The sequence below is a fragment of the Fundulus heteroclitus genome, chromosome 5 (genome assembly GCF_011125445.2).
Source record: "Fundulus heteroclitus isolate FHET01 chromosome 5, MU-UCD_Fhet_4.1, whole genome shotgun sequence".
Taxonomy (NCBI): Eukaryota; Metazoa; Chordata; class Actinopteri; order Cyprinodontiformes; family Fundulidae; genus Fundulus; species Fundulus heteroclitus.
The window spans coordinates 12,918,912-12,941,282 of record NC_046365.1 but is presented as its reverse complement, the minus strand read 5'-3'; the positions used below and the strand labels follow the sequence as shown (position 1 = coordinate 12,941,282).

The 22,371-nt window shown below is 41.6% G+C and overlaps 1 protein-coding gene across 1 annotated transcript in view; it reads right to left on the bottom strand.

Moving 5' to 3' along the window:
• Nucleotides 1–22,371, bottom strand: part of klhl5 (kelch-like family member 5) — a 43,164-nt gene that overhangs the window by 1,650 nt on the left and 19,143 nt on the right. Inside the window, exons 3-12 of the mRNA XM_012865461.3 lie at nt 21,096–21,232; nt 20,790–20,986; nt 19,921–20,133; nt 11,733–11,919; nt 10,045–10,269; nt 9,492–9,567; nt 9,249–9,335; nt 7,046–7,120; nt 6,649–6,786; nt 3,085–3,256 (exon numbers count right to left, since the gene is read on the bottom strand). Of these exons, the coding sequence (XP_012720915.2) occupies nt 3,085–3,256; nt 6,649–6,786; nt 7,046–7,120; nt 9,249–9,335; nt 9,492–9,567; nt 10,045–10,269; nt 11,733–11,919; nt 19,921–20,133; nt 20,790–20,986; nt 21,096–21,232 (1,507 nt within the window). The remainder of the gene's footprint in view (nt 1–3,084; nt 3,257–6,648; nt 6,787–7,045; nt 7,121–9,248; nt 9,336–9,491; nt 9,568–10,044; nt 10,270–11,732; nt 11,920–19,920; nt 20,134–20,789; nt 20,987–21,095; nt 21,233–22,371) is intronic.

Here is a 22,371-nt window from a genome sequence, read left to right as displayed (position 1 = left end):
TGCTGCAGACTCTGCAGCTCATCCATCCAGAAGAGGATGATCAGGAGCGGCTTTGAGACATGCCGTCTCCTAGAACTGGTTCATGTTGTGGTTTATTTGTGGTCCAGTCAACAAAGCAGTTTTTACCAGAAACCTGAAATGCACACAATCGGCTTGTTAGCATTTAATTGTGTAAAGGTTAAGTGCGCAAATAACCCGTAATAAATATTGTATTTCAATTTTAGCTTCAAAGAAACTGAAAAATATTTTAAAATATGTTTTTCGCATTCTGCTTTGAAGGCATCCTTATTTGGTCGTTTAACTAAAGCAAATGCATTGTGATTCGAAACTCGGTGCGTAACAATGAGAAATAATCCTGATTTCATTAGTGACTGAAATAATCGTGGTTACAAATCTTTTACCATAATTTAGCAGTCATCTTGACAACTTAAAGAGTTCCTCCAATATTTTTTATTTCAGAATCTCTGGACTAAATTTTTAGATGTTGGTGTCAAGTAAAGTTTATTTTTAACATAGAAATAAAAAGATTAGACTAAGTAACTGAGTGACTGACTGGCTTATTTCTCATAAAACTAATATTAAACGTGACTAGTCACGTACTATGACTTAACCAATTTCTACGCCGGCAGCTCACCCTGGTGTCATACAAAGGTTTTCTGATTAAATTATCACACCCTGTTGCTTATTATATTTTATTTTTGTGTTTTACACTTTGTTTTTGCTTTATTAGTTTGTAAGCAAAGTGCTTTTGTGTACATTTACAAAAACAAGACCAGAAGTATGATATTGTGCATGTAAACAAGGAAAAGTAATGGAGCCCAGCGAGTCAGCAACAGTCAGCGGAGTTGTGTAAAGAAAGAGGTAAAGTAACCCTAATTCTGCAGATCGGGTTGGTCTTATTCTACGCTGAGCTGTCACTTTACTGGAAGGCGTTGCAGGACAACTGGCGCCATCTTGTTTTCTGATAGGTCTGCGGTTCTGCCAGCAGACGGCACAGCAATGTTTATGTCTGCTGATCGCGCCCGGTGCAAAGTTCTTTTCAGGCTCAAAAATGACTAAGCCACCACTGTCAGGACAAATGCTTGGCATATATAGTTTTATTTGAAGATGAAAGTATGTTTTTCATGAATTCTTTTTATGGTCAAAAATGTGACTAGGCCTCTTTAATGCAAACAAGTATCAAAATAAATATTACACTAGTACATAATTATGTTTTCATTTTATAAATTAAACTATCTTTAAGACATCTTGGATATAAGTACTATTAGACCATAAAACGCTGGAATAATTGGTCAAAGTTAACGATGTTCACATCACCTATTATCTGCAGTGGGGCACAGTTGGAGCAAAGTTATTTAAATAGGACTGCCAACGTTCAACATCGAATACAGCTCAGGACACACTGGCTGTCTTTAGCTCTGTTCTCTGTCTTCTTTTTTATTGTGTTCACCTGAGCTTGCTCCTCCATTTAAAAATAAACTAACCGTTTATGTTATCTGGAGCAACGTTGATTGGCAGATTTGTCCTGAAATGATCAGAAGTGACGCTAACAGATGTAGACAGACGACAGCATCAGGTTTGCTCGTCGCTGTTTCTGACAACACACACGGGAAACGTTCACTGTTCTCAACATGTTCCCTTGTATCTCACATGATCCCCCTTACTGTCTGCGAGCTTGAACAGTTCTCGGTGTTTTATATCCGCCCACCCACACCTCTCATGTTCTCAGTGTGGCGCGTGTCTCGAAAATGTCAGGTTTCCCGAATTTTTCTGCTGGGAATCCTTGAAGGATTTGCAGGAGATGGAGCATAAATTGAATTATGATAAAAACTCCTGAGAGCTTCTGAATGAGATCATTTCACTTTTACCCACTCTGCCTCCTACTGCTGTGTTGCCAAGGACAATATTAGCTTGGGGGAAAACACACATTTATGTTAGCATGAGAACATACCAAGATCCATCATAGAGGATGTAGATGAAGCTGTGTTTTTGGACAACTTTGCAATCATGATGCGAAAGTATTCCTACCCTTTGAACTTTTTTACAACCACAAACTTCAATGTCTTTTATTGGGATTTACAGCTCAAGTAAGAATTCTGTAGAATTATAAAGTGAAATGAAAAGGACATGTTTTCAGAATTGTATGCAAACCCTATATAACCCTAAAAAGTGTGGTGTACATGAACTCTCCCTTTGTGCCTTCAGAGACCACGTTTTGCTCATTCTCTCAAGCATCTCTATGATCTGTGTGCAGTGTTAATTTTCTACTACATATTTAACTGTGCATGTAGATCAAAAGGGTCAGGTTAGGCCTAATCTGCTCAGAGCACCTTCTCACACGTTTCCTTTGTTCGCTACATGGTTTGTGGAAAATTACAAACAGGACGTTTTATTGTTTTCTTTTAACAATGACTTTCTTCTTGCCATCATTTCATAAAAAGGTCAAATTTGTGGGCTGCGAAGCTTTTAGTTGTCCTGTCAACAGATTCTCTCACCTGAGCGGTGGATACCTGCAGATCCCAGAGAGCAACTTCCTTACCAACAAAACAAAACGGATATGACACTTACCTGACCAGACATATTTTTGGTTCTCTGACGTAGGATTTAATCTAGAGGGGTGTATAAAAACCTTGCTTTACAAGTAACTCCATGAATTCTCAATCTGCTGGTCCAAAATGTTCTGCTAGGAGATTTCAAAACACGGAGGGAGACTTTAAAAGTCATTCCCTCCTGCAAAATGACTTTCTGCTGAGGGAAAGCAGTGGATCCTACAAAACAGCTGAAGAACAACAGAGAGCACAAGACTTCACGCTGCTTGGCTGGTTTAAAAAGCCTCCAATTTAACAACATTTTGGGAATTGATTGGTTCAGAAGGACAGCACAATTATTTGCTACTTATCCAACAATGAACTAGGCCCAAATAGCATTTTCCGACCTCCTGTTCCAGAACATCTACACGTATTTATTTTGCTGGCCGTAGAAGGACACAATCCTCATCAGGGAGCAGATCATAACATTATAGGAAACTGAGAACGGAGCTCATTCACTGTATTTATCTTTACAGTATAGGTCTGTGCACAGTACCTGGGTCCACTCATTCGTCTGAGGGTCATAGGCTTCAACAGTATTGAGGTACACCTGCCCGTCATAACCACCCACAGCATAGAGACGATCGCCGAGGAGACAAACGCCAACAGCATCTCTGCTGATGCTCATGGGCGCCACTGTGGTCCAAACATCAGTCTGAGGGTCGTATCTGTAAAAAAACAAGGTTTGAGTCTACAGTACGAAAAGGAAGGAAAAAAAATAAAACTATTTTGTAAAATCGTTAGTCACATTTCCTCTTCGTCATTTATTTTTTAAAATTTTTTTTTAATGCACTAGTGGATTTTATCCGACAGGAAGCTGACAGTCTACAGGCTGGGATTCAAACCCGGACGGCCCGCCAAGGATTAAGGCCTCTGAACATGGACCCTGTAACCCACACCTGTGCCCCCGTTCATTATTTTATTTTGTTTGGGATAGGATGTCGTATGCCCACCATGTGCCGTTTCATACTCACTCTGGGTTGTTTAATATCTGCTTTGACAACTGAGGATTTCATTTTTATACAATCTATTCATAATCTTCTGTATGAAAATAAGGTTAGGCGACTAATGATTAATAGTAACTATTAACAGGAGATGGTTCAATGACTTTGGTTTGATCGTGGAACATGATATAGTTAACTAACCCAAACTGGGGATGAGAACCACACTTATAGAAATGTAACCTCCTTGAAAAAGAGGGTAATCAATCCTAGGAGTCTGGCCCCCTGGTTCAATTCAGAGCTGTGTAAGTTAAAGCAGACCTTTGACAAATTGGAAAGGGAATGAGGCTCTACACACCTAGAGGAGTCCTATTTAATCTGGAAAAATAGTCAACTGTATACAAAATATTTTGTTAAGCTGGAACAGCATATTTTTCATCATTATTACACTGCAAAAACGGAACTAAAAAGAAGTAAAATTTTCCTAAAATGAGTGTATTTGTCCTTGATTTGAGCAGGTAAATAAGATGATCTGCAAATCGAATGAGATTTGTGCACTTAAAATAGGAACAATTCATCTCCATCATCTTACTTCAAGTGCAGGATGTCTAATTATCTTAATTTAGGGGTCAAAATACTCATTCCATTGACAAATGATCATATTTACCTGCTCAGATCAAGGACAGAAACACTATGTTTAAGAACATTTTGCTTATTTTTAGATCTGTTTTTGCAGTGTAGAAGGAAACAAAATAACTTTAGGCTTCTTTTTAGTCCAGTTGGAAAATGTACACAGTGTTAGAGCCCTGTTCAGGTGCTCAATCCTCTCAGCTGTCAGCGGTGATGACTTGATGCAAGTCTTTATAAAAAAAATAAATAAATAATTAGCATCCTACAAACAAGAACACCAGGGCAATGATCAGCAGTGAGGTCAGGGCATTTCCTTGGAATATTCCACATTTGATCAAGACTCGCAGATTCAGCTTGAAGTTAGCCTCAAAGACTTTGCAATGAAATTGTTAAAAGTGTTACTGAAATTATCAAGTTTAAGGAAGTGTAGGATGTAAGAGTGTGGCATTCAGTTGTAGGCTTCTGTTATTTTTACCAATGCCTTTTTGTGCCTCTGTTATGTATTGATCCATGTGTTTGCCTATTTTAGCCACTATGATGCCTGACAGGAGCTTTCATGTTGTGTGGAGACAGGTCATTGGTTGCTAGTTGGATGGGATTGATCCCTTCCAGGGATCTTTCATTATCTGGACTGTTCAGCCACCAATCATCCATTTAGGGTGAGTCCTATTCCCCAGCAGTTGGATAATTTGTGCTGCTAGGCGCTCGTGGAGGAAGATCAGCCAATGTACTTTGTTCATGGAGGCTAACTAGTATATATATATATATATATATATATATATATATATATATATATATATATATATATATATATATATATATATATATATATATAAAACATGTTTAGTCCCAACTGCTGGTGAAATTTGTACTAACTGGACATATCTTGTAAAATGCGTGAGAGTGGGAAAAAGTGAAATGATCTCATTCAAGAGTTCTCAGGAGTTTATATCACACTTTGATTTAACATTGGCTTGATAAACAGGCAATGTGTACAGTTTAGCAAAATTTAGATTTAAAATAATTTTCATTTAGGAGAGAAGAGGAAGAGCATCTGTCGCTGCGACTGCACAGGTGTTTTGTTCAGAGGCGTGATGTCTTCTGAGGTAAGAAAGCTATAAATATTGAAATAAGCCCTGTTTTTTAATACATCAATTACAGCGGAGACTGTAATCCAGTACCAGGGTGAACGAGAGCGCACAGCGTGTCATAGCCAAAGGATTCAGCCCGAATCACGCTCTCATAAACTGACTTATGGAGCCTATAAAAGCAACTGCGGTAAATAAAGGACAACTCATTTTACAGGTTGGGCAATTGTAAGGGCATGTATGTGAAAGAAAAGAAATAATTTTTAACTTCAAAATTTGCACTATGCACCTTTAAGTAACACTTTCAGAACGTGTTAGTTGTTCTCCTGCAATAGCTAAAAAGTGATTTAGAAAATATAAATAGAAAAGTGCAGTTCAAACTCAAATAAGGAAACAAATCTTGACAGAACAGACACTGAAATTCTGACTTTTCACAAAAATCCCAATTTATTCTTGCTAATTTTCTGATTTTGGTAGGATTTCTCTTTTGAGGTTTTATTTGACTTGGGTTACAAACATTGATTGTGGGCAGATTTGTTCACGCTGGTTAAGATCCTGTGTTGTCAACGTGATTTCTGCTGTTATGTTGAGCGCTATTCCCGTGGGACACTTGTTTACATGCAGGAGCACCTGACCGAGTTTTTTAAAGCCTAATCAATGCCTGGAATAAAGCTTGAAAACCTCCAAAGAAGGCGAAGACGGGGGATAAAAATCAAAGTAGTGCAGGAGCAAAACAAGTGTGAAGGAGAATATTAAATCCCTTTTCACTTACAGGCAATCAAAAATGAGAGGCTGCTGATAAAAAGCAGAAGGCGAAAGCAAAACTTTTGGGGAATACAGATATATCCTTTTTGCAAGAGGCAGAATCTGCAGCTTTCAGACCATACGGGAAGACAGAGAGATGAGAGTAAAAGATGGCGGATACAAAGCTTGTTAGATGGAGTTTTAATGGCCATTTTTCTCTGTAGGAGCACCACTATCCCCCTGGGCAATGAAACTTATAACCTATTATCTCCAAACAGAATTAATGTGGTGGATTATGCTGCTGCAATGAAGGATTTACCTTTTTTTGGGGACTTTTCACACATATTATTTGGGTGGGTGACAATAAACGTGAAACGAGCTCTACGAAAAACACATTTTTCTTGATTCAACAGTGCAGTAATGTACACAAATATTTATGAAACTACAACTCATTTTAACGAGTGATAAAAAAAAAAACATCCCTCCATAACGGTGCTGAAATAAGATAACAACATACATCATCAAAGTGTGGATGCGACACAAACTACATCATAAAACTCAGTCGGTGTAGCACGACCATGTATCATGCGATGTAAAACTTATTTTTTTATGTGTCTGTCGCACTTTTATAGACAAAGAAGAGAAATTCAGCCTCACCTTTCCACGCAGTCACTTAATCGAGACGCCAGGGATGAGGCCGGAGCGTCGTGACCGCCGATGGCGTACAGAAAACCGTGCCACGTGGCCACTCCCACACCTCCACGCCTTTTAGCCATAGGAGCACAGCTAGTCCACCTGGAGGCGAAGATTACATCCATCAGGAAGACAAACAGAGCTTCATCACGCCCGTTAATGAACTATCAGCCGTGAACTCTCCGGAGATTAAAGACAGCACTTTCTAAACAGGGATTATGTGATGATAGCCTGTTCTACAGTCCTGATGGGATTCATGCCGTCTTTGATCTGGAGCTAAATAACCTTAAAAGGAAAAGCGGTTTCTCGCGTGGAAATGGCCGACAGGAAATCAAGCACGGGAGAATAATTCATCCCTGACCTGTTTGTGTGGGGGTCGAAGCACTCCACTGATCGCAGGCAGGATGAGCCGTCACGACCTCCTACAGCGTACAGCCTGAGGAGAACAGAGGGCAGAGTAAGTCGTTCTGGACATGCACACACAAAAAAGATTTCTCCCATTTCTGCCCTCCTTTTCAGCCGGTGACAGCGAGACAGATGGTAAAAGGTGTGGAGATTTTTTTATTTATTTTTTTTGGAAAAAAGGAAAGAAAGAGTTGAACTCATCCCTGAGCTGTCACCAAAACGTGTGTGTGTGTGTGTGTGTTTTGCGTTTGAGTGTGTCGGCGGATGTCAGTGTTGGCACTTTGGAGGAGAAGAAAGTGCGACAGAACCGGTCAAGCAAGTAATGAGCTCCATCAGGCAAAGAGCCAGGAGGATCCGCAGCACAACACAAACTCACTAAAGGCACACACAGACACCCACACAGGCACGGCTGGCACAAATCTGTTGTTTCTGTATTAATTAGCATCTAAAAAGAATAGTCTCACTCTGAGGCAGTGAATAATGAAAACAACGGGGGTCATCAGAGTGGGGACCGGGCTCATTGTGTGTGTGTGTGGGGGGGTCCCTGATTTTAGCAAATCACGTGTGTTCACTCAGTTACTAAAACTTTCTAAACCGGCACAGAAAGCAGAGGTGTTGGGAAAGTTGTTCCGAAGCAAAAGCAGCAGACGATGCTTCTTAATTAGCTACTTTTTATGGCTCGTAGCTTGAACTCCAAACTAGCAACATATGGCTAAGCCGCAGCGACGGACAGAATAACTGGCAAGACTCTGAACTGTAAACACGGATGCCAAAATGTCGTTTTAGGCGAACAATAAGCAAATTATTTGTCTTTGTAATCTTAAAACCAAACAATTAAATCACATGTAGAATGCAAACATTGACAGCTTTTCATGCTGAGCTGGCCACATCCAGAGACCCCCCTATTAAAAACGTGTAAAAAGTAGTTTTTAATAGGATGTAGATCTGAGGGCTGAGATGTCCATGGAAGCAGTTTCAGATTATCGTGGCTATAGTGCCCTTTATAAGACAGCAAATTGGTTAAGATAGAAGAAGGATGACCTCTGGGTTGACACTTAGGCCAGTCCTTGATGTGATTATCTCTGGGTTTGAGTGCTCCCCGTAGACGGGGCGTGTTTTTCTGAACCACGGTCCACCGATAAACCATTTCTGTGGCGATTCGGTCGCATGTTCTGGATTTCTATCCTGTTGAAAGACTAAATGATGACCCATTTGCAGTCCATGCTGCTGTACATCATGAAGGTTCCTTTGGTCTTTGGAGGAGAAATAGGCCCAAAACATCATCCACCACCATATTTAATAGAGGTGATTTTCTCATATTAATCCTTTGTTTCACTCCACCTGGAGCGTCTGTTGCTGAAACTGTCATGTTAGTCCGACAGGACCAAAGCAACGATGGTTTGCAAACTGCACTCATTTAAAATGTTTGATAGTGGGGCAGAGAAGGTTTTCTCTTCCTGCAATAAACAACCAGTTGGCACGCAGGAGATTTTTTTTTTTACCTTCCTTTTTTATCCTATTAAATATCTGGGGAGGCTAGATAAACCTGGGATCCTCTCCAATCATGCAACTGTAAACCTTGCTTTACAGTGATCACATATATGGTGTAATGTTACCTGTGCTTGTAACAAAAATGCAGAATGGTTGTTTAGGACATGAAGGAAAATCTATTTTGAACGCTGTTCTTATACCTTCCTTTATTATGCTTTTTTAAAAGACAAATCAGAATTGTCTGAAATACTAATCGGCAGGCCCAAAGTTACAAAAACCAATAATCAGAAATCAGACACTATATAAAATTTCTGCGTGGCTGATCTGTAAAACAAACCATCAGCTGCTGCGTCTTTTATTAGACCCACAGCAGGTAAAACAGCTTGTAAAGCTGTAGACACCATGCCGGAGAGTTTAAGGAAATTAACCAGGAATTAAACATGACACTGGCTCGATTAATAGCAGCTCATTTAACAGAATTTTTTTTTCTCAGCACTAATTAATATATATATATATATATATATATATGTATATATATATATATATATATATATATATATATATATATATATATATATATATATATATATATATATATATATATATATATATATATATATATATATATATATAAATAAAAACCATTCATAAACTAAGTTTTCACTTACTTGCCATTGAGAACAGCTACTCCCACAGTGCTTCTGGGTGTAGCCATGCTTGCAACAAAGCTCCACTGGCGTGCTTGAGGGTCCCACCTTGAGGAGGGGACGAAAACAATACATTATTAGGAATCACAACATCTTTAAAAAAAATTAATTAAAAAATAAAATTTGTTCCGGTTAACCTTGATTACAACACAATGGGTAAATTAGTAACTTTCAGCACTTTTAGGAGAGAGAATAGCAGAAGACCTTTCCACTGTACTGAGGTAGCTCCAGCCATCATGTCCTCCCACTGCATACATAGGTCCCTCTAGGACAGCCACACCTGCAGCAACAACACCAAACAAACAGGTGTAAGATTAAATAATGCCCCCTCTACATGAATAAACAGCTCCAACAAGCTCTCTAACCTCACACCTTCAGAACAAGGACAGTGAGTTTATATTGTGCGGGTGCAGCCACATCCAGGCCCTTAGCTGCAGAGAGGCAGCGGCGCGCTGACACGTTCAGCAGGGATTAATCTGCCTGAACATCTGTGCTGCCAGATGTGTGTCTGGATCCCCACCTTGTTTTGAACACGTGGACACATTTCTAAACACGTAAACGCAGCGCTGCACGCCTTATGCGATGATTCCCTCAACTGAAGGCAGGGGCTCTGTTTGTGTTGCTGCAACGATGAACTGTTTAATATTCCACATGCGGCGCGGGTGAATCTGCGGGTGACAGCGACTTTTGATTTCACCGTTTCACGAGGCAGCTAAAGAAATTAATATGAAGACTGAAAACATCTATGTGGCCTCACCTAGGCCGTGCCTGTGTGTGGACATGGGAGGCATGACGCTCCAGGTTTTGCTGTGCGGATTGTAACACTCCACGGTGTTGAGGGTCTTAAGTCCGTCTCGGCCTCCGACCACGTAGAGACGGCCGTCGAGGACAGCTACGCCAAACTGCAGCCTCCGCCCGCTCATGGTGGCGACCTGTTTCCACGAGTCCCGACGCAGACAGTACTGCTCGATACTTGTGGCACCTGACAGGGAAGGAAAGATACGAGCATTGAAATTAAGCTTTTCACTGTTGTACATTCAGGTCTTGGGATGATCCTCCTGTCAGAACACCCGACTGTGTCCAAGTCTTAACCACCGACCTACAGATTTGAGATGAGGTTGAAACATTGTAAGGGTGGCCTTGGCCTTCAATACTCCTACTTTGTGCAATGCACTGGAGGAAACAGCCCTCACCATCATACCGCCGCTGTGCTTAACAGTTGGTAAAGTGATTTTTGTTTGTTTGAATGCATCGCCTCGACTCCTCCAAGGATTTCAAGGCATCGTGGCCACTCCTCTGAGCATTTAACTATATTTCAGGTGTTTGGCTTGTTCATGAGGGCACACTGCAAAAACGGACCTAAAAATAAGTAAAATGTTCTTAAAATGTGTGTTTTTGTCCTAGATTTGAGCAGGTAAATACGATTATCTGCCAATAGAATGAGTATTAAATGAGTATTAAATGAGAATGAGTATCTAAAATAAGATAATTAGTGATCTTGCACTTGAAGTTAGATGATGGAGATGGATTGTTCCTATTTTAAGTGCAAAAATCTTATTCCATTGGCAGATAAACTTATTTACCCACTCAAATCAAGGGCAAATACACTCATAAGAAAATTTTACTTATTTTTAGTTCTGTTTCTGCAGGGCAACTACATATTTCATCATCATCCTTGATGGTTTCTCTGGCATTTTCCAGTTTATGTTAGACTGGTGCCATGTTGTTTTTTTTTAATGATTTCTGAAGATTTTAACCAACTTTGAGTCGTCTGAAGTTTAAAATCTGGACACTGTTTGGTATTTTTACACAGGACAGTTGCCCCAAACACACATATCATAAATAGATTATAATGTGGATAAAGCAGGCTAACATTGAGCGTCTGGATTGGCTCACCTAGTTCCCCAACCTCAAACCTATTGAAACTAATGTGTAAAAGCTCAGTTCATGCCAGGAAACCAATTTAAATCCCAAGAAGAGCGGTCAAGTATGCAGCCAGAGCTATGCCACTAACTTGTTGATGGCTACAAAAAAACAAAACAGGTCAGGGTGTAATTTACAGTGATATTTAAGCCAACATCAGTAGGGTCGTATGAATACATTTGAGCTTATTTGTATAATTTCTAGCCTACAATGACTACGCTATTTATGTTTTAACTTTTAAAGCTTTTTACCAGAACTGTCTGTGGAGACCAATGCATGTTTCTTGTACATCCATCCACAATCATCCACATTTTCCCCCCTAAAAGCACCAACTCCTGCTCGCCAGATTTAATTTACAACCTACCGGGGTGGATATCATTTTAGCTTTTTGTGTTTTATGGTGGTTTTGATTCGGTCCAGTGTTGCTTGTTTTGCCGGTCGTAACGCGTCCTTCACTGCACCAGAGCAGGGATTCATCACCTCGGCATTGTGCATGTGGGTACGTGGGAGTGATTCCTCTACCTTTCGAGGCGTCCATGCCGCCCACAGCAAACATGGCCCCAACCGTGGCCTTCCGGGGCCGCGTGCGAGGACTCTGAAGCAGGGGCCGGCGCTGTGGCAGGAGGTGATACTTCATCCCCTCCATCAGAAGTCGCTGGCACTCCACGCTGTCTCGGAGGAGAGGGTTGGACTCCAGGTCAGCCAAGAACTACACATATGGGGAGGAAAACAAGAAAAATGCACACGTCAACACAGTATCATGTAACAGATACTGAGGAAACATATGCCACAGGGAGGCGAGGTCGTGTTGGTTTTCATGCCATCGCCGACTGAGGAGGTTCGAGGGTCTAAAGAAAGCTGTCCTCGCATTGATTGGGAGATTAGTAGAAACCACCGGCAACTGCTGCTCTCTTACAAACACGCAGATCATCTGACATGCAGGAGCACTAATCTGTTCATAGCAACTCATCAGTTCTGCAGTCAATACCCTCATCACACAAACAGCCAGGGGCAGCAGCCTGAAGCCCTTCAATCCACCAGGCGCTTTCACAAAATACTTCCAGAGGAAATGGCTGCTGGTGAGAGGCAGGATGGAGAAATTCAAGTTCTGCCTGAGGAGTGATTTACATTTAGATAGGTGTGTGTGTTTGTGTGTACAATTACAGCTGCATGCAGTCTCTACCTGCTTGGAGAACCTTGTCTGAAATTTCAGGCTATTATTTTTTCAAAAATCTCTCAAACTCTGTCAGAAACGCTCTCCATAAAAAAGAGGATGGAGATTGTTTCTGAAAATCAGTTTCCAAGGACACAGATTCTTATTTATATTGACTTGGCCATTCAAACATATGCATCTGCTTTGATCGAACCTATTCGGTTCTGGCTCTGACTAAAGGCTTAGGGTAAGGTGACCCATCACCCTCACATGTTTTGTAATACTTAAGCTTTTCTTCCAGTGATGTCCTGGCCTGTACTCAACGCCATCCAGTTTTTCAGCAACTTTGCCCAGTGTCTCTGTTCCTGCTAAAGAAAAGCACAACGCTGCCACCACCGTGTGTCACGGTAGGGATGGCGTGTTAAGAGATGTGAAGAGTTTGGAGTCTTCCTCCAAACAGCTTTCTTCTTGACAGTCTTTAACAACTCTCCAAGCAGCAAATCTGGCTTCTGAGAAACAATCACTTTAGGTAGACAGTCATGTCTTGACAGGTTTGCTGGGTTGCTGTAGTCTCTCCATTTAACGGACTGAACAGCTCTCTGTGACATATTCAAACTTAGGATATCATTTCCCTAACCAAGCATTAAACTTCTCAACTTTCTTCCTGCTGCATTCCTCTTAATTATGTTGTTTGTTCAGTAATGTGGCCTTCACAGAAAAACTGGATTTATTCTGAGAATAAATTACACATAGGTGGACTAAATTTCCAATTAGGTGACTTCTGATGTTAACTGGTTATTCTGGATTTTATTTAAAGGTAAACTAAAATAGGCTACAAATACTCATTACACGGCAAAAAGAGAACTAAAAGTAGGTAAAATCCTCTTGAAATTAGTGTATTTTTCATTGATTTGAGCTGGTAAATCAGACTATTTGCCAATGGAATAAGATTTTTGCACTTAAAATAAGAACAATTCATCTCCGTCATCTTGTTTCAAGTGCAGGATATCTAATTATCTTATTTTAGGGGTAGAAATTCTCATTCCACTGGCAAATAGTCTTATTTAGCTACTCATATCAAGGAAAAATATACATATCTATACAAAGTTTTACTTTCTTTTCTTTTTTGCAGTGTAAAAACCAAGAGTCGTTTTCCAGACGCCTCACAACTATGAACTGTTTTATTTAGGTTCCCTTAAATAAAGTCCCAATCAAGTTAATGAATTTAGTGTTTATAATGTGAAAAAGTCTACAGAGTATGATTAATTTCTCTATGCACCACTGTATGTGATCATGATTTTTCCTACAGTGAGAGCTTTTCTCCTACACACACACAAAAAGAAATTGCTTGCCCCACGTAAATAAACTTGGTCACTGAATAGGAAATTTAATTTCACAGCTAGAAGTGTAGAGGCGCAAAACAAGCATGGTAAATGGATAAGCAGCTTACACACCAGGGTCAAACCATGCTTCAGCTGCACACAATCACAGAGCAACAAATTACAGTCAGCCCTATTTACTCATCCATCTGTGTGTGACTCTGTGTGTGTGTGTGTGAGACGGGGGGGTGCCTCAGAAGGACAGATATAGAAAGAACATGTTTGTCCTTCTCTCTGGTCATTTATCCATCATGCTGTGAAGGATTGAATGTGGAGGGCGAGATAAGCCTGGATCCCACCGGCATCCCACCTCTTCCTCCGTGGCGTCTCTCTACCTCAAATTGTGCAGAGGGAAAAGCTGCATTATCCTCCGTCTCGGCTCGCACATGGAGGAGATAGCGCGTGGGGGCCATTCACTCAACGCACTCGAGCACCGGCGTGGCGAAAAACACACATCCCGCAGCTGGGTGCATTTTCTATGCTTTAGGAGTTGCCGATATTTTTTACCCAGACATTCTTCACACAAAAAGTACAGTCAATATCAAATCATCCTCAACCTTTGTAATCAAAAGCTGGACGAGTCTGTGTTGGTGGGAGGAGGGTAGGAGTGATTTTTTATTTTTTTTTTTTTAAATCAAGAATTCAGCATTTACACCAGGGTTTAGCACTTTGAAGCTAGTTCAACATTTCTCTCTGGCAGAGGGCTGCACAATATATCACAAATATATCAACATCTCAATATCAGTGTGTGCAATATTTATACCGCAAAGGACCGTTTGGAGAGCTAATTGCTGGCTTTTATATTCCAAGTTTTATTAACTTGCATTTTACATGCAAGAGTAATACTTAGCCAGTTGATTGGAGTCTCGAGGAGGCGATGCTCACACCAAACACAAATGGCATTGCTCAAAATGCTAAAGTAATTGAAGCACAAAGAGAGGGGAAAGAAGAAAAAAGGAATATATTGCAGCTGATATCACCATCACAACATTAATATTGTGCAGCTCTAATCAAGCCTAACAACAGGACTCTACCCACTGATTGTACACTCTACCAGTGTTGCCAAAGATTCTCAGTCATCCAGGTGATGGTCATTCTATTAAAAAAAAAGTTAAAAAAACAAAACAACTGGACTTTTTTTCCCGAAAAAGTCCTTGTTCCTTAAATTCAATCAATGGACATCTTACACTGGAATATTTTGAAAAACCTTCATTTAACTACATGTATTGAAAAGTGATAACAATAAACATTAATAATTTTGGTTCCTCCGCCCACAAAACAATTAAATAAAAAATACCACAGCTTTCGGTAACCCCTAACAATTCCTTTAAAATAAATGCAACTTAATCATTAAAATTTTACTTTATGTATGATGATCAGAGTGTCTTAGATGTCTATATTAACTTTATATTATGACCGCAGATGACAAAGGCATATCACTATTAACAACTCTTCAAAATTAGAAAGATAGGAGACCACGCTATTCAGATAAGGCTGCTGCATCCTAGAGGTCACCAAGGATCCATAACGGCACATTAGATGCCCGCTACAGGCCAACTGGATGTTTGAGAGACATGACAGGAGAGAGCCATTTGTGTCCTACCATCGCAAATGTCACCATGTGAAGGTTGTTAAACACCACTATAAGTTCATCTGAAACCATGGGCTTTGGTCAGAAGAGACTTAAGCTTGCTACATACTCTGAACCGAGAAATTTGTTCTGGTTGTCGAGGTGCCACGAACCAAAAGGAAGTTTAATTTGGCTCCGTCTATTCATACTTCGCGAGAAGCTCAGCTACCGAAACCCTAGAAAGTTCTGCCACTTTAACACGTGTCCCATCCGCTCTAAGATTCTGGAAATTTGACAGACAACACCACAATGGCAGATATGGAAGTAAGAGAGGAGGAGGAGGACAAAATGTTTGAACATTGTTATTCGCAATTGCTGAATATTGATTGAGGGTAGGGCAGACAGAGAAGGGGGGCACAAAGACAGAGCTCAGCACAGGGCAGACGGAGAGCTGAAAGTAGAGGAGCAGAGAGAAAACATAGCTCACGGTGTGCGCTAGTGCTATTTGGGAAAACTACAACACTGTGGGCGTGTGGTACTGCACTCATTGGGAGTGGGTTGTCTCGCTTGGATAATTGATAGGGGAAACGCTGCAAGTGAGTGGAAGTGGCATGTTTAACTGGACGACTACAGTGTTTAGTTCGACAGATGCGTGAGACATTTCTGCTTTTCCAACTCAAACATGGCCATCCAAATCCTGACCAATCACAGAACAGTAGTCGGAAACCCTGCGAAAAAAAGTTTGACCCAGATTTTTGTTAAGAACAAGCAGCGAGAACTCCCAGAGCAGGACTGCAAGAACAATCCAATGTCATTTGCTGGGGTAGGGAGAACAAATTTCTTGTTTCTCGTGTATTTTGTAGCAGCCTTAAAGTTAAACAAAAGTATGCAACCATTTTCATGTGAAACGTGAACGCTTGTTTATATCAGCAGCCTTTGTTTTGCTGAAGGTTTATATTCCTGGCACATGCCTACTGTTAAGTATGGTGAAGGATCTATGATGCTGTGGGCCTGTTTCTCTTCAAAATCCTCTTTGAAACAGCAAAAGGTTTTATTTTAAAATCTGTTGGCCTAAACAGGTTCATTATAGGTCTTTCAGAAGGATAATCAAAAATAGTTAACAAAAGACACAATATTAACCTGTCAGAGTTAACTCAACCTAACCTGACTCTCGCCAGATGTAAGTCGCTCCGCCTAGCTTCACTCACATACATCTGGGACCTCTCCATAGGAATTGCCTTTTTTGAAGGCTGGGCCTTATCAAAAATCCTTGCATATAATTGGATAAGCCACTTGTCTGTCATCTTTATCGACGTGCTATTTCAACCACTCACACCGAAGCCAACCCATGATGCTGTGAGAGCGACGCAGGAAAAAAGAACAACTTTTTTTTTTATGTGCGGCTCTAGTGGCATGCGTTTTATTGACAGTGAGCTGACAGGAAGAGGAGGGAAGACAGGCGGCAAAGCGCTGCGGGTCGGAGTCGATCCCGGGCTGACCGCGTTGAGGACTAAAGACCCCCTAACATCGTTCTCGCTAACCGCTCCGACACGGGCGCGCGCCGGAAAACAAAACTTGCCAAATCCGGTCAGGAGAAGGGCGAAAACATGGTTTCCACCAACAAAAGCCTTCAGAGCCGTTCTCTGATGTTCTTTTAATGAAACAATATTAGGTAGATTGGACAACACGGAAGAAATAGCAGCATCAATGCTAACGCTTGCTTCTTCGATGTGAGCCGCCATTGCTGTCTAAATCAAAACAGTCTCACGTCATGGTCGCGTCTCCACTACGTCACATCTATGAAATGCCAGCCCTGCGTCCTGATTGGCCAGACCATAAAATTGGTTGGAGAAATCACTCTCTATGGGAGATGTCCCAGATGTATGTGAGTGAAGGTAGGCGGAGCGACATACATCTGGCGAGAGTCAGGTTAAGCTCAACACCCCAGGCCAAATAATAAAGAATATCCTTCTGGTGAGAGGAAAAGCAGACAGCCTAAGAGAGGGCCCAGGACTCTGGAGGGGTATCTTTGAGCCTTTCCCATTTAATAATGTCTCTAGATCTCTCAACCGTGGGAAAAACTGTAGGACACCCAATTTTGTCTTACAGGCATTTAGGGGCTAGCAAAAGTACTTACAGCAGGGTAGCCAATACACGATTTTGTTTAAAAAACAAACAAAAAAACATTATTTTTGAAATCTATTGGGTGAGATTATGCCTGTCCAATGCAAAAAAATAATGTCAGAGTGTTTTAATATCTTAAGGTATAAATCAATGTGCTGGATGCTGTACATCTGCACTGCTTTCCCCAAAGGTAAAGGCTTCTTTTCATCGCAACTTTCTTAGCAAGCTCTCTGCTGCCACAGTCATTTCAGCACCGTCACAAAATCCCACCAACTGTCATACAACAGTTTGGTGCGCCACGCCACAGATGGCTGCCTGGGAAGATTAGATCAAGAGTGTGTATCTGCGTTTATATGACAGAGATAATGGGGAGCAGGGATCAGAGGTATTAATCCGAGGAATTAACACCATCTGGATGAGTAATCACGTGGCCGCCCAGATTGAGAGCTGACTAATCGGTTGATAAGTGCTGATCAGGTAGCCTGCGTGAGTTTATAAGTCATTTTATTGGCATTTCACAGGTCACGGGGCGGCTGAATGTTAATGCGTTTATCGGTTTGAAATAGTGTTGGGAGAGGGTGGGGCTGTTACACAAGATGAAGTGTAGAAGGCAGAATGAGCCCGGAGCTCCGCGCCTCTCTCTTTCTGTCGCTCTTTCTGCTCCAGGACCATTTTGCCTCTTTGCCCCTTTGCCATCAATCTTCCCGCCTGATAACATGTTACTGCTACTTGTGGGTTTAGCTGAGGGGGGCAAAGTCATCCATCTAAAGCGCTCGTTCTGTATACTTCACAGGTGAAAAACACCCAGATGTATAAAAACAGGCAGCTGTGATGAGAAAGACTGCCCTGTGGAAAAGGTTAGCTTCGTCTTCACAGCTTTCACGCCTTGCAAAAGTATTTACACCCACTGATCTTTTTCACATTTTGTCGCATAAAAAATAAATAAATAAATGTATTTTATGCATGGATCAATACAGCATAATTGCAAAGCTGAAGGACAACAACGCATGCATGCACATCCCTTTGAACACACCATCCCCACTAAGAAATATGGTGGTGGTAGCATTATGCTGTGGGGATGCTTCTACTCAACAGGCACAGGGAAGGTAGTCTGAGTAGAACCAAGGAAGAAAACCAGCTGGAGACTGCACAAGATTGGCCATAGGTGCATCGGATCATCTTCCGTCAGGACAATGATCCTAAATATTCAGCCAGAGCTACATTAGAATAGCTCAGATCAAAGCATACGGATGTGCTAGGATGGCTCAGTCAAAGTTTAGACCGAAATCCAACAGAGGATTGATGGTAAGACTTGGAAATATCTGTTCACAGACTCCATGTTGCAAAGAAGAATGTAGAAAACTGCTAACTCTAGATTTGCAAAGCTGTTAAAGAAATACCCCAAAAGATAATTGCAGCCAAGTATGGACTCAGTGGGGATGAACAGAAACACAGATGCCACGTTTTTTCTGATTATTTGTAAAATTAGAAAACCGTCTGTCTTTTTTCTTCCACTTTTTTCTTCACAACTACAGTAATTATGTTAATTGATTTTTGTTTTCTTGAAAAGTTGAAGGGCTGTGAATACTTCCACAAGTCTCTGTACAGTGAGGGAAAGATGGAATGAGGAGAGGAAGAGAAAAGGTGTTTTGGCTGCAGTTACGAGTGATGCCAGGATTAATTAAGGTTGTAGATGAATTAATTAAGGTTTTAAAGAAGCTACAGCCTCAGGGGGTGAAGCTGACAATTTCAGGCATCAGTCGCTGCTACATGAAACAGACAGGGCAAGGGCACACTTACACACTAAAACCAAACACATTCTCACACACTGGACAAACAAATGGTGTCAATCTATTGTGGACGTAACCGTTATTGTCCCTCTAATTGCCCAAAGAGGTTAGTGAGACAAATGGAGAGCGAGGCCATTTTATAACCAAGAGGCAGTAATGAAAAGGGAGAATGAATCAAATCTGGGCGCAGAAAACAATCTGCAGGTCAGAAGAAAAGCTGATCTTTGCAGTTATGTATTTCAATGCAAAAAAAAAAAAAAAACACAAGCTACTGCGCAGAAATTACAAAACAATACAAAAGGGCTCCAATTTCACTGTATATTTCTCAATCAGGACCTAAATAGATTTTCTTCGTTAGGCAAATATAGGATCTGCTGAGCTTCTCCCTCAAGGATCAGAAAATCAATTCCCTTACAGACTTGAAAGATACTACAGAAACATTTCCAAGATCAAGTAGGATCCCTGCGTCTATCAAGCAACACCATAAATGTCTCATTAACAGAGCTGATTGCTGCATTATCTTTTAGCCCTGTGATGAAAACGCACTCTTACCTGGGGTCCTTTGAGACATTTCTTGGTACTTGTAAGGATATGAAAGCAGAACTAACACAAAATAGTAATTTGTAAAGAAGGTAAATTAGTGTGCATTTTCCCTTAGACCGCCATCCAATTTGTGAGGAGGGTTTTTTCTAACCTGCGGTTGCAGCAGCGGCAGTCTGACGTGAGCCAGCAGTGACGGTAGGCGGGGCTGCCGGGTGGCGGGATCGTGACTGACCCAGCTCAGCAAAGAGGTCACCACCGTTTCCTCGTCTGGCACGTTGATGTCATCAGATGTCAGCAGCCTTTCCATCTCCTCCACTGGGAGTACAAGAAACTCCTGGCCTCCGACTACATCCAGGAAGTGCTCCTGGTGGGTGAAGACGGTCAAGGATGAACCGAGCGATGGACTACTGAAGGTTATCACGAGACGGACAGGCGAGGACAGCTGGGCTACCGAGGTGCAGAGAGAGAGCCTCTCGCTGCCGTCTTTAAAAACCAGCTCTGTATGCGTGTGTGCTAATGTAAACGTGAATAAACTACAAAACAAAACGTGAATAAAACTACAAAAAACAATAAAACCAAGTAAAGGCAATTTTAGCTTTCGAATTAAACGCACCACAGACACACAAGATCATTAAATTCAAGAAGTCACTTAAAGGCAGGAAAAAAAAAAAAAAACAAGATGAAAAAGAATAATCAGGACAGGGAAGGTGGTTTTTCAGTCACCATAGCAACCATGGGCTGGAAAAACATCTTTTGTGGCAATAATGGTCTGATGTGTTGTGAATAAGAAGCTAATTCGTTATCAGGAACCAGATCAGACCAAAATCTGAGGAGGGCTGCACAGATGCAAGAGGAAGAGCTGTGAGGAACCTGGCGTGCGTCGTCTTTGTCTTTTAAGGTCTTCCTTTGTCGCTGTGAGAGCCGAACCCTTCCCAGGCAGCCTGTTCATTCATTTCTCACCATGACTTCAGAAGGAGTGGAGTTACACAGACCATATGCGCCGAGTGGCTCTGTACCCACCATGGTGTAGGCGTGAGCGGCTCTTTGCAGGTCATGGCAGCCCTGGGCGTCGGCGTAGGAGCGGATGCCGAGACAGTTAGAGGGGTGGAGCTGCTTCACCAGGAAGGAGCAGCAAGCTTGGACCACCGACGACAACTGCAGCAGGCAGGAGGCCGACAGCAAAGACTCGATGGTGTCCTCTTTCAGCTCGAGGCGGCCTGGAAAACACATTTAGTGACAGAATTTACTCCCAGCTGGAAGGTTTCCTAAAAACTGGGATTTTAATGATCATTGCTTGAAGCTTTTAGACTGCATTCTAGTGCGCACCTGTGTACGCGTACTGGACCAGGACCCACAAGGCCTCGGGGTCCACTCCTTCCATCTTCACCTCGTCCTGCTTGGCCTCCCGCACATCGCTGGTGAACATGGCCGCGAAGTAGTCCGACACAGATGAGAGGACCAGTCTGAGAGAGGGGAGGGAAAAAAAGGGCATCGGTCAGAGAAGATGGGCAGCTGTAAGCGAGGAACGGACAGATCTGACCTTGACGCCAGGAAGAGTCTGACGTGAAAGAGAAAAGCTGCAGAGCAGGGAGGGAAAGGTCGAACCGGAGACCGTAACACGTGGAGACAAGGCGGAACATGACAAGCCCATAAACGGGTCATGAAGTCTGTTAAAATGGGACATAAAACCCCTTAAAAAAGACCTTCTGGAGGCCCTTTTATTTCTAGTATGTTCTACTGTAGATTAATAATGTACACCTTGAACTTTTCCAAATTTTCTCTTGTTACATCAATCTTCAGATGGGATTCTGTGTGATAGACCAGCAAAAAGCAGTGCAAAATCAAAACGTGTAAGACATGATGTATTGGTTGTCAGCATTTTTACAGAAATACATTAAAATCGAACCCCCCTTTACTCTGACAACCCTAAATAAAATCACTTGCATAAACCGAATCCAGCTGTTTGTAATTGAATCTCTTTATAAATCCAGCTGTTCAGTGAAAAGGTTAGCTAGAGGACACAAACGGCGTCATGAAGACCCAGGAGCACAGCAGACAGTGCAGGGGTAAGGTGGGGAGGTTTAAAGCAGAGTTGGGCAATAAAAACATTATCCCAATCTTTTAACATTTTAACAGAGCTCTGCGCAGCCCCGCATCTGAAACTAGGGTGTGGCAAAAACATAACTTACTAAATACCTGGTCGTCCACCTGAAGAAAGTAGTTAGAAAAGCAGCCACAAGGCCGATGGTAATTATTACGTGTATGGTCCACAATTCAGTGTTTTATCACGGAGTGGCAAAAATAAAACTACAAAGCTACCAAGAGTCCTAATTACCATCAGCCATGCAGAGGACACAGCAAACGCAGAGAAAAAGGCACTCTGCTCAGCCGAGACCAAGATTTTTTTTTGTTTTTTGCCTACATGCAAATCAAATCGCTAAATTTAGTGGTAAACTAACAACAAACATCTCCACAATGAAGCTAAGTGATGGCAGCATCATGCTGTGGGAGATGCCTTTCTTCGGCAGAGACAGCAAAACTGGTCAGAGTTGATGGGATGGAGGTAAATCCAGAAAGGAAACCAGTTGGATAAAAGGGGAAG